The 12,208-nt window shown below is 37.7% G+C and overlaps 2 protein-coding genes across 2 annotated transcripts; one reads left to right on the top strand and one right to left on the bottom strand.

Moving 5' to 3' along the window:
* Positions 1-20: 20 nt before the first annotated feature.
* On the top strand, positions 21-4,760 carry LOC110042913 (uncharacterized). Its single transcript, XM_020748296.2, has 5 exons — positions 21-254; positions 1,719-1,758; positions 1,891-2,041; positions 2,915-3,072; positions 3,976-4,760. The coding sequence occupies exons 1-5, from the start codon at positions 232-234 to the stop codon at positions 4,165-4,167; spliced, it is 564 nt and encodes a 187-aa protein (XP_020603955.1). The 5' UTR covers positions 21-231; the 3' UTR covers positions 4,168-4,760.
* Positions 4,761-6,009: 1,249 nt separating this feature from the next.
* LOC110042907 (protein bicaudal D homolog 2-like) lies at positions 6,010-12,174 on the bottom strand. The gene is made up of 2 exons (XM_020748290.2): positions 11,980-12,174; positions 6,010-10,518 (listed from the first exon to the last, which is right to left on the bottom strand). Exons 1-2 carry the CDS (start codon positions 12,172-12,174, stop codon positions 8,398-8,400), a joined length of 2,316 nt encoding a protein of 771 aa, XP_020603949.1. The 3' UTR covers positions 6,010-8,397.
* Positions 12,175-12,208: the final 34 nt, after the last annotated feature.

The raw sequence follows: 12,208 nt of genomic DNA, 5'->3' as shown, positions 1-12,208 counted from the left end.
ATGCTCAATTCTCGTAGTATGCAAATTTTGTGTAGACATTTTTATCATTCTGGCTAAGTTACCAACCATGTTTCCTGTGCATATAATTAGAAAAATGAGGAAAAAAGGACGAAACCAGAATATTTTATTTATGGTTCGAAACCATAAAATAAATTGGAAAACTGCATTTAGCTCAGGAGCAATTACTGCTTCATATACTCCGTGGTGTAATGTACTTCGCAGTACAGGAAGATGAATTGGGTCGGAGGAGCACGGTAAGTTTTATTTTTAGGCAGCGAGAAACCTCGAAATATTTAGCGTTATATTGTATAACGGACTGTAGCTTACACATCTAAGCCTAAAATGAACGATGTAGTGACTTTTGGTTCGCGAAAAAGGCGCGAAATCCGTGTGAAATAACTCAACTTTGCTTTGTTGTTAGCGCGAGCACTCGTTTATCTGAGCGTGAGACAGTTGTCTGGAACGTGTGAAAAATCAATGCAGCACTCACAATAGCTTCTTTGTGGAAATTGCTTAATTGCTAAGTGGCAGTTGCGAACTGTACCTATTGGTCTATCGCTATTAAATCCTGCAGGGGGTCTGTGGGTTAATTAAGCCTAAGTTTGGTGTTTGATAAAGAATGGTCACTCTTTACAAGCTTACTTTTTGCTGGGCGACATTGGGTACAGGTTCATTAACTTTTAATAGGCGAGCATTGTTTTTTTTAAGTAAGTGGTATCAATAATTATTTTCCTAGTATATTTTGGATTGACCCCTGCTAGTCAGGCCGTCACTACCAGTAATGCCATAGGAACATGCGATAAATACATTTTCAAGGAGCTTCTTGTTGAAACAACAACTAGTGTTTTTTAGGGTTTTCCCTATTTTCGTTCCTTGTGTTCACATAAACACAAATACTTTGTTTGCAGAAAGAAAATTACCCTACAACCTGCTTCTGTCAAATCAAGCTAAAGTATTCAACCATCCTAATATTTATGTGTAGAGTTTTTCATCTTTGGTTAACCTTGAAAGTATATTAATGGTTGTCATGGTCACACAGGGTTGTTAACCCTGGAACCTGTTGCACAGGAACCCCACTTTTGGTTTCATAAGTCCAAGAGTTGAGCAACCTTGTTCTGAGGGCTTTTCCCAGGAAAAAGCCCTCGGCTAGGAATGAGGTTGAGAGTGACTGTCATAAACCCATTTTGGACCCTGCTTGACCTATGGAAACTATATCACTGTTGTCTTTGTAACATAGCAGAAATTGACTTTCAGAAACTCCAAAATTTCTGGGTGGTATTAAAGTGCTAATGAACTCATACATATTCTCTGTAAAATATTGCCGAGTTTTTAAACCTTCGTCGCACAAAAAGTATTCAATACATCAGGCTCAACCTCCTTGGAACAGTTAATTGTGCTATGTAGTGACCTTTTATTATTCAGAACTGATCTTTCAGTTGTTCTGTCATTTGAACAGAAACTGAATTGCCTAATTATGCTGATGGGGCAAATACTGTACCAACAAAGATACCCCTTTGTCTTCTCTGTCAAGTAAATGAAGTAATTCATGTAAGCATAATTCCTATGAACTATAACACTCTTCCAGAGTAAGTTTCCAACTTGCATAAACTTTGTTTATCAACTTCCTCAATTATCAAGCAAGTCATTAAAGTTGTAAATGTTTTTTAGCAAATGACTCTCTTTTACCAATATTCATTTCATTTCATTGTTAATTTTAGGAATCGCCTTAAAGTTAAGCATGAGAACAAATTGCAAAAGGTAAGTCCCATTTAAACTAAAATAAATTTAATATACAGTTAAGGGTACCATATCTGTTTTTCAATCTACTATATTTTTAGTGATAATTTTCTTATTGTCTGCCTTACGAAGCTCTCAATATATTGAAACCAGGAATTTTTTGAAAGAAAGCGTCAGCTAAAAGGCAATTCAAGGACATCTGCACCAAAACGGTTTGATAAAACAACAGGAAGAGGAAGTCAGGACCTTTTTTCCTTGGAAGTCATTATGTCAGCACACAGGAAGGACATAAAGCGCAGAAAAGGTATTTAATAAATGAATTGTTTTTAACAGAACAAGCGAGAAGCTTCACAACTCAAGGGATAATAGATTGGACAATAATTAGGTCATTCATCAATGTTTAAAAGTTGATAATATTAATTGAGTCACTTGTAAAAATGACCTCAGTTTCTATATATCCATCCCCTTCTGCACAGAAGTCTTTTTGGTTTGAATTAATCCAGGGCTTCCCCACCCCTCCAGAGTCCTTGGGGTGGGTATGGGTATTTTCTGGTTATTACACATTGTTCCCAACTTACAACATAGGATCAATTGTATTACACCCTCAGACTGATGCCAAATTATCTTTATAAAAGAATAAATTAAGACAGACTCTGCTGATCAAAGCGTTTCTAAATACAGTCGAATAACTCCCATAAGTGACCACTTAAAATGTCAAGCCGAAATGGTCACTTACGAGAGTTGGTCACTTATGAGAACTTAGGTCATATTGGGTCAAAACTTTGCCTCATCAGCATATGATATTGTAACTGCAGGAAAGGCAATTTTGAGAAAAAATCTGGTACTTCCCATCAAGAAATTTCTCTCTCTTGTACTACTCAGGAATGTGATAATGTTACAACACCTTATTATTAAATCTCTGCTTTATTATCTGTGAAATGGTCACATACGAGAGGTTAAAGACAGTAGAAAATTTCAAACTTTTACTCCTAAAAGTGGTTGCAGTCGCTTACAAGAGGTTGGTTGCTTACAACAGGTTCCAAATAAAATTATAGTGATTTGACTTGGAAACTTTTAGTATTTTGAAAAACTGGTTGTCAAGGAGAGGTGTTCACAACCAGAGGTTCAACTATATTAAATGATTGTTATTTGCTTATTTATGTTCTTTTTCACTCAGGTGACAGAATTCATACTTCTCGGAGCAGTGCAGGTAATGTCAACTGCAGGAATTCTGAAACCCTCTGTCAAGAAGGTTTCCCTACTAAACAGCTGCATCACATCTTACCGGAACTGTCCCCAGTCAGACAGCAGTTACCAGCTACAAGTTTAGAAGAGGTAGGTGGGTAGGTAAGTAGGTTGGTACAGTAGGTAGTTTGGTGTCTGTGGGTCAGTAGGTTATAAGTGACTAAGATAGGTAGGTCAATCAGTTAGTAGATAGGTAGGTAGGCGACCAGCATGAGCTTGTATTCCATTGAAGGTCACCCTAGGCCTGCTAGCCATCATGCATCCCGCCATCTCCTCCCCTCCTCTAAAAGGAATATCTGCATAGTAGGCTTATGTCACCCCTGTACATAGCATTTTATTTAGTTTGTCCTAATAAGCAATTATACTTATTAGGCCATTATGATCCATTGTACACCTGCATGGAGAGAGGCAATGTGAAAATTAAGATGATTTCCGCAGAACATTCGCACAATAATAGCAAAAATTAAGTTACCAAAAAAACCTCATGGCATGGTAATATTTTGAATACAGCTAAGAAGAACTTATCGAGACTTTAGCTCTCAAGCTGACCCCACAAGAAAAAATTGAACTTGAAGTTATGCATATTTCACTAAAAACAGACGTTTCATTTCACGTTAGTTAAAAACGCAATAACACACGCTTTAAGCATTCTTATGAGGTTTGACTTTAACTTTCTCAAGAATGTTTGAGAATTTAATCGCGAGGTCACTAGTGTAGAGAAATGAACTAAACTGAGTAGTTTTAGATAGTATTCCAAAAGTTATCGTGCTATGAGTAGATTTTTAGTAAATAATTTTTGTACTTATTGCTCAAACTTTGAGCAGAATCCGCCTTAAGTGCCTTGGCCAAAAACACAATGTAGTAACCCTAGACAGGGCTTCAATCCCTCAGCAGCTTTAGTGACTAATTTACGCCATCAAACCTCTCCAGGTATTTCTTTAAGGTATAAATCTTACTATGTCGACTGTCTTTTCTTTATCCATGTGCACATAGGGTAGACATGGTGATTGTTGTTCAGATCAGGTTGAAAGGGAATGCATCTTCACCAGTATACCTTCAAGAAGACAAACTGATGATCAGGGAACCATGTCTGGTAGACAGGCTATGGCTAAGATTGAGGCAGAAGAACTTGGTTCATGGGAAACTACATTTGAGCTTGGCACTGTAGCATTCCCAACAAATTGAAAAATAATTACCTGTGCCTATCATGTTAGTTTTCCAGTGCATGGTGATGGGTAGATATAACTTTTGTCTTTTGCACGTGTTGCATACCTATAAAAAGCCCATTTCTCTCTTTTTTTTTAATCAATATTACAAATTTTATTTATTGTAATTGGACATCTTCATTTTTCATGCTTTGCAGAGCTACTGGAAGAGGATTTTTCTTAAGCAAACTTTCCCTGTCAAGCTGACTTTAAGTTGTGTCGAAAAGTTGAAAAAATAGGCATCGACATATTTAATTTTGATGACAGTTTAATCAATCAGTTAATTTTAAAATAAATTCAGAATTTAAACATTTTGCATTTAAAAGTCATGCAAAATCCAGGGAAAATGTTGTATACTGAAAGTGGCTCTGGTTTAATTATGTAACTTAATACTTGTCTAATATAATGCCAATGATAATTTTACTTGATATCACTGTACATAAATATGCAACATCATTATCAACACTAAAGTTTATTTATTGAAAGTAACAATTGAAAATTGCATAAATTATCTCATATGTATTTTTGTAAACAAAGCAGAGAGAAATAAATTTGGTCTACAGAGTAACAAAATGGATGGATTCTCACTGATTTTATTCTGCCTAAATACTGCATCTCTGTGTGAAGTGACAACTCCTTTGTTTCAGGATGAGAGCACATTTTTGCCAGGAATAAAACAGTTACTGGGAACTGAGAGACTGGAAAACCTTTTTTGGGGGAAATTAAAAATAAATGTCTTTAGCACATTAAAGAATTGCAATAATTTTCCAAAAGTGGGAGTGTGTTAAGTTTGAACATGTTGGGAAGCCCTTCAGTGGATAGTACATTATACTGCTGAAACACAATGTATTGGACTTGTCCACTTACATATACCTCTCATTAAAGGTGAATCTTTCTGTTCATTTAAATCTCAGCTCTGGATACTTCCCTAGATTTTCTTACAAAAGCTACCACTTTTTTGTCCATTTCCAATAATATTTTGCAAAAATACCGGTATATATGACGCAATGTTTTGAAAGTTTTCCTGCTTTCGCCTAGTCTTGCGATATTGAGATCTCTGCATCCCTACTCTTTTTCCCACTTCCCATATACATACCCCTGTGCTTCCGATGAAAACATTTCAGTTTGCCAAAGTTTATATCCTGGGGTGGGGTAGTCTGAGAGCAGGCTCTCATTGTTGGTGACATGAGCAAAGCTGTCAGTGAGCGAAGGGAGCCGCTGAGAATATTCTCATCCCAAGCCCCTCACCACCTTGCTTTGCTTGCCGACTCACCTCTCGCGATTTTGCTCCTGCTGCAACCCACGAGAGCCCACTTGAAGGCTAAGGGTGGGGGTACTCCCTGCACTGGAAGGCTCTTTCAGAAAGGGGTACCTCTTTCAGGCTTTAGGTATGTAGAAGGGTAGGAATTTCACAAGTTCAGGTGTATGAAAGGGTAGGGAAATCTGTCATTTAGTTATTTAAAAGGGCCTTTAGTTAAAATATTTCAAACAGACACATCTTATGGCTGCATCACCACATGAAAATGACAGTTTCCTTTTTGCCAATTTGTTCATAAAATGGGCTGGTTATGAAAGAATGAGAAAGGGATACTGCTTTTCAGTAAAAGGTATACGAAAGCACGAAGGGGTACCTTTTCTGTCAAAATGGGTATACAAAAGGGTAAGGGGTTGGACTTTAAGGCGGGGTCTCCCCGCATACACCCCCTTCGTTCCAGGTTTATATCAAAGATGTAATAAGGTGAAACTTTGTTTCAGTTAATAGGCAAGCACAAAATTCTTTGAGTTCACTGGGGTTTGAGTCATAATGATTAAAACTCCTCTGTATAATTTGCATTTTTAATCCGGTTGCAAGAAGACAATGAAGCATGTAAAAATATCAAGCCCCTTTAGAATACAATAAATTTTCCAGTACAATTAAAATAGAAAGTCAGAATACTATATATTAGGTCTAAAAATAGTCACATTAAGTGTACTTTTTTTAAAATGTTGAATCTAAAATAGATGTATATGTGCAAAGGTAGAAAATTGAAAGTTTCTAACCTTGACTAATTCATATATTTATAAAATATGGTTTTCTAGACCTTATTCTCTCAACTATTTTCCAATATAATCAAGTTCAAGTCATGGCGATATTTACCAATGTTGTTTAGATCTAAAAACTCATTTTTATACAATTGCTGCAGACCTCTTTGTTCCTGAGTCCCCTGAGAGAAGTTCATGCCTGTTCTAGAGTAGAGGAACACCAAGCTAAGTTTAACCCAAATGGGGGCTCAGCAATTGTATGTTAACTTAAGTAAAAAAACTGGTTGTTGTGTTTCTGGGTTGAAAACCCTCCTTTCATATTACATTAGGTTACTAAGTCTGTTGGTAAAAATACTCCAACTAACAATATACTTTGCATTCTACCTGAGTGTATTTAAAAATAATTTTGACTTTTGGAATTTTTTAAAATCAACCCCAGGGCTACAGTTTTCTTTCAAAACAGTCATCACTGTAACATGGACACGGGGCTCAAAAAAGGTGCTGTCCCATCATCCAGAACAAGTAGGTTTCCACTCGGGGCAGGTAACTTTTCATTCTCACTTGCCCAGTGGGCAAGAGATAAGGCAAGATGTCTGCCAACTAAATCATTAAAAGAGCAAACTAGGACTTGTCCTATGTAAGCAAAATTTGACAGCTGCTTGTCCCAAGGGGCAAGCTGGAATTAAAGTTTATTTTTTTCGAGCCCTGGGACATCTCCACAAGTCAGACACAGCTTGACATAGCTTGAACTTGCCTACAAGAAGGCTCTGATGAGCTGTGGCATGAGCAGCAAAGCCAGGCACCTCACCGACTTGATCTCTCCTAGCATTGCTGTTTGTGCCGCACCCCATGAGAGCTTGCTCATGGGCTAAACTTGTTCTGACTTAATTTCAATTGTTTTCTCATTACAAGTGGATGGCTAGAATATTATTGGTCAGGACTGCAAATGGCCAGTTTAAAGGGCTTCAAGAAATGGCAGTGAAATCAAAAGGGCCAGTAAGTTTGTAAATCTACAACCCACATTGATCATAGAGGACTTCAGATTTGAATACGAGATCGAGTGCAATTCTAGTTTGCGGGCTATTTGTAGGCTCCACATTATCATGTCACACACCCATCTCATCACAAAAGCTACCCTCTCTACCTAAAGCCAACATGAAGAGCGAGGGCTCGGAAAACACCACTGGATTGAAATTCAAAAATTATACTCATATGAGATCAATCTTGTATTCAAAGTCCAATCTAAAGGTCCCCAATGTTCAGGTATAAGACCATGTACTGAAAATTATTAATAGTGAGTATATTTTTTAAAAATAAGAAAAAACATTTTTGATAATTTTTAATCACACAGACACCCATTGAAAGAGAAAAGCTTGAAGCCATTAGTAAGTCTCAAAGATAAAATTACACATCACACATACAATGTAGTTATACCACCAATATTACATAATTTGATATTAAACAAGGTGCCACCCTGAATAAATGCATTATGCATGCAATGATAAATAATATTTTCATTGATAATTTATTAAAGCCCCATCCTAAAAGATCAAGAAGAGTTTTTAAAGGTTAAAACAGGGCTAAAATTTATGCTTCTGAGACAAAATATTTTCTTTGTTTTTAATTAAAATGTAATTTTGACCCACATAGTATTTATAATCTCTTTAAAATTCAATAATTGATGTGCAGTTCATGATTTGAAAATTAGCTACCAATAGTATTTTTAAAACCTTTCATTGAAACCTGAAGGAAGTTCAAAGTGACATTATTAGTCTACATTCTTTGTAAAATACTTATAAATTTACCAATTAAAAACAATACATTGTAAAACACTCACACTGCACTATCTTATTTAATTAAAACCTTAGGTAGCTATTATATGGACAGCACATACGGTGTAAGCAGACAATGTTTTAAAAACGGCTATATGATTCCTAAAACCATGGCTATAATAAGAAATGTTGCTGAATGTATTAATTGGTATTATATCAAGCAACTACATATTAACCTTTGAAAACATCGACAGCCCCCTTCATTAATGATGTGCACTTAGACAATGCAATGCTTTCAAAATATTGTATTCTCTAGTAAGCAAGGGAAACAACACTTGACATACAACTGAAAATTATATTGCATCTCAAATCAAGGAACAAAACAATGTCACCTTTTAGGTGTTTGCCATTCCATTCTATACCCTGGTAACTGGTTTTGATCTGCTGGATTTGCTATTCTTTCTTGTGTAGGCACGCAGCCTTTCTCTTGCAATCTCAAACTCCTCCAGTCTTTGTGTGAGATCAATTTTCTGATGAATGGCTTGTTTGAGAAGTTGATTAAGGGTCTTCTTCTCTTCTTCCGATGCAGCAAACTTACGCTGCAACTCATCAACTTGCACTAAATACTCTTCACACCTCGCTGCGTACATACCACGCAGTGAAGCAAACGTTGACACCTCAGCCTTCAAAGTCTTCAAGCTTCTCTTCAGCTGTGCTACAGTCTCCGACTGCACTGCTTTGTCATTCTCGTAACGACTTTTAAGATTTGTCAGGGCAACTTCATAGGTGGACTTGTTGGCTTTAAGAACAGTTCGGAGGGTGGTGATCTGCTCCCGCTTTGTGGTCAGGAGACTTTGCAGCTTTACAATTTGTTGTTTCTGCATTTCACCATCCTCTCCACCACTAGTCTCCTCATCGCTAACAACAACTCTATACTCCAGAGCACGCTGTCTTGAAATTTCCACTGTCTTCTCAACAGCTTGTTTCAAGAACTTCACTTGATCGCGTACTGAACTTATCAGCCTGTAGCAGGAATAAGGATCCCCCCTTTCCATTGTCTCATTTGGATTCTCACTACCCATGGGGGACTGTCGAACTTCTGCGGCACTTTCCTTGGTTGCAGAATTTGAGGCATCTGTTTCAGCTTGTGATGCCGTCTTTGATTTCTCCGGCTTCTCTTTCTTGGCAAATGATTTGGCTGGATGATCACCATTAGCTGAGCAAACATGCTTGTAAAGCCTCTGCAGATCCTCACTGACGTACCTTAGCTCATCCTGAGTACAGTTAAGACTTCCTTGAGCATTCCCAGCAAGATCGCTCATGGACTTCACATCTTCCTGTAGGTTTTTGATCAATTCTTCTGATTCAGTTCCTTTATTTTTCATATTTAACAGCTCCTCCTCCAGATCCTTGACTCGTTTTGTCAGGAACGTTGCCTCATCAGCTTTTGTTTGCAAACCAGCCATTTTGGTCCTTAAACTATCAATCTCACTTTTCAAGTCTTTGATCAATGCTTGAGACTTGTTCTCTTTAGTCTGATAACCTTTCAAAAGTCTTCTAATTTCTTCAAGCTCCTTCAACTGGTTGTTCAACCTTACACCAATAGCTTCCCTCTCTTCTATTGCTTCACTGTCACTGTCATCCAGAGTTTCACACAGAATTTTTGCTTCAGTTAAAGTTTGCATAGCATCAAACTCCTCTCTCAACTTCAAAACATCCTTTTCTCTCTTAGCCAGTGCATTTGTGAGTTCATTTTTCTCGCTACTCAGTTGATCAAGTTTGTGTGCCATTTCTTTGACCTCCGAGAGCTGAAGTTCTTTCATTAGATCTTTGACCAGCCCAGGGACAGGCTTGTATTCCTCAATGATGCTTTGAATTATGGGATGCTCAATTGGCTGTTCAGGCTTGGCTTTCTCTGGACTCTCAAGGGGAATAAAACGGCTTTCTTCATGCCAGCTATTAAGTGTAGGTGACTGGCGTTGGCGGCTTTCCTGCAGTTCTTTTTGCAGAAGTGTGTTACGATCTCGCTGTTCTTTCAACGACTCAAGAGCCTCATTGAGTTGCTTTTGGTATTGATCTCTCTTGTCGCAGGCTACCTGTAACTGTAGCTGGACTGCCTCCATTTCATCTGTCAAGCTTTTGTTTTCAACCTTTAAGGATTCAAATTCCACCAGTGATGACCTAAGTGCAGAGTATTGCTTCTGAAGGTTGATATTCTCCTCCTCAAGGTCACTAAATTCTTGCGTATGTTTTGACTCTCGGTATTTAAGCTCCCTGATTTCATCTCTAAGCAGTTTCTTACTCTGTGCAAACTGCTCAATTTCTTTCACATAGTTAGAGACCTGATTGCAGAGTCGTTCATTTTCAATCAGTGCATCCCTTTCAGCTTTCCTAGCTTGTCTCAGGTCACTTTCTAAGTCTGTTATTTTATGAAGATAACTCGCTTCCCTTGATTCACTCTCCTTGACAAGGCTCTCTTCTCGATCATCACCAAAGCGGCTTCGTTTCTCTTGCTCAAGTTTTAACTGTTCATGGACCTTTATTGAAAGGAAAACAAGCAAATATTGAATAACTTGTAACTGATTTATTCAGGAGATATGCACAATTGCCTTTGCTTCTAAAACTATTGCAGCTGAGGCGAACAGGCAACCGCTCTCTTCTCACAAGAGTTGTCTGAGTGCGAGCGCACAGGTAGGTCTAATTGGCAACAAAACAAACAAAACCAAGCTAAAGCAGAACACAAACTGGCTGGGCCCCAGCTCACCCAGTTAATCAGAGACACACTACCTGGATCTTGGTAGAGCAACATTATTAACAACAATATCATCACCACTATCATCATCATTATCATCATCATCATCATCATCATCAAAATAGAGTTTTTGGCAGATAAGGTTCTTGTATTTCACCAATAGTCTGGATTAAATATGTAAATTTTGGCAGCCAAAAGCTCACTAAGATTTCAGGAGGTTCTTGTCAAAATAGCCTAAATCATGCCGTTAAAATTCTACAAGAGGTACTCTGTAAAGGATAAGTATCCAGTACAGAGGGGAGCATACAAGGTGGAGTGTTGTTAATAGGCCTCATCACTCCATTCTACAGATATCAAAGTATAAGTGAGATCAGTATGAGCCCTTAGCATCATCAGAGTTGGGGTGCATTCCTTTGGGGTGAATATTTCAGATCATGATCAATGATTCAAGGTCACTTGTAGAATCACGGTGCACCCAAAGAATCATTGGATCTTTGCCCAAAGTGGATTCATCGGCCTCTTTGATGCACCATGATCAGAGTGATCCTAGATCACTGATCCTGATCAAGATCATGACAAATAGTTCAATCTACAACTCTCCAGCCAACATACATTCACAAGTTGTTGCTAGGCATTATGTAAGTATAGGAAAATATATTTACAGTTGTCACTGAAAGACGTCCTTGGCAAGATACAATATCCGGTAATTTGATCACAAAATAGAAGTTCCATTGATAATAAAGCTCGGAAAAAGTCAGCAAGTAAATGTCTCTCAAGGCTGACATGCTGGTTAGTATTTTAATCATTACACGAAGCTTAAAAATGTCCAACAGCAATATGAGCCACATAATCTTTTAAGCTTTTGGAATATAGGCTGCAAAAATTTCCTCTGTCCACGTCACGAAAACAGTTTTGTCAATGAACTTTCTGCCAACAGCCACTGCATAAATTTGGCCTGCTGTAGTTGTAATTTCAAAGAGTTATTTAATTATCTTCAAACTGGAATCTTGTATTTTCAACTATCAGTTTTTCCCACCACCGAGAAAGGATTTTTCCAAACCACGCTTGATCCGACGCGTATAAGCTTATATTTACACTTCTTAGTTGTAAATAATTAAAGGGAAGAATCAAATCTTCTTTGGCGACTAATCGCGGTCCTAAACTCAGATACGAATCAACCCACAGAAATTAAGCAGTATCTTCTTAAAAAGAATTCAAAAAGGATCTAATATTAAGAGTTAAATACCTCTCTGAGACATTCCAATTCTTGCTTGTTCGCTTCCAAAGCGCTCTCCAGTTCGTCGTATTGTTCCTGTAATCTCTGTTTTTCTTCCAACACAGCAAGCCCATATTCAGCCGCTTGAACTTTTTCTAAACAGGCCTGCTGTAGCTCATTACTTAACCGTTCAACTTCGCTTTTCAGTTGCTCGATCGTGCTCATTGTAACTTCAATTTGAACGCTGTAACCCAAACCA

This window comes from Orbicella faveolata, unplaced genomic scaffold, assembly GCF_042242905.1.
Source record: "Orbicella faveolata isolate gen_17 unplaced genomic scaffold, um_ofav_v1 contig_48, whole genome shotgun sequence".
NCBI lineage: Eukaryota > Metazoa > Cnidaria > Anthozoa > Scleractinia > Merulinidae > Orbicella > Orbicella faveolata.
Note: the sequence above shows the minus strand (reverse complement) of the source record. Positions and strands in the feature narration are given on the sequence as shown.

Excerpts from the sequence above, each read along its gene's own strand:
- LOC110042913 (XM_020748296.2), top strand. The coding sequence starts at position 232 with ATGAATTGGGTCGGAGGAGCACG. Across the intron at positions 2,042-2,914 it reads GGACATAAAGCGCAGAAAAG|GTGACAGAATTCATACTTCT; the intron begins GTATTTAATAAA and ends TTTTTCACTCAG. Across the intron at positions 3,073-3,975 it reads CAGCTACAAGTTTAGAAGAG|GGTAGACATGGTGATTGTTG; the intron begins GTAGGTGGGTAG and ends ATGTGCACATAG.
- LOC110042907 (XM_020748290.2), bottom strand. The coding sequence starts at position 12,174 with ATGAGCACGATCGAGCAACTGAAAAGCGAAGTTGAACGGTTAAGTAAT. Across the intron at positions 10,519-11,979 it reads AATTGGAATGTCTCAGAGAG|GTCCATGAACAGTTAAAACT; the intron begins GTATTTAACTCT and ends CTTTCAATAAAG.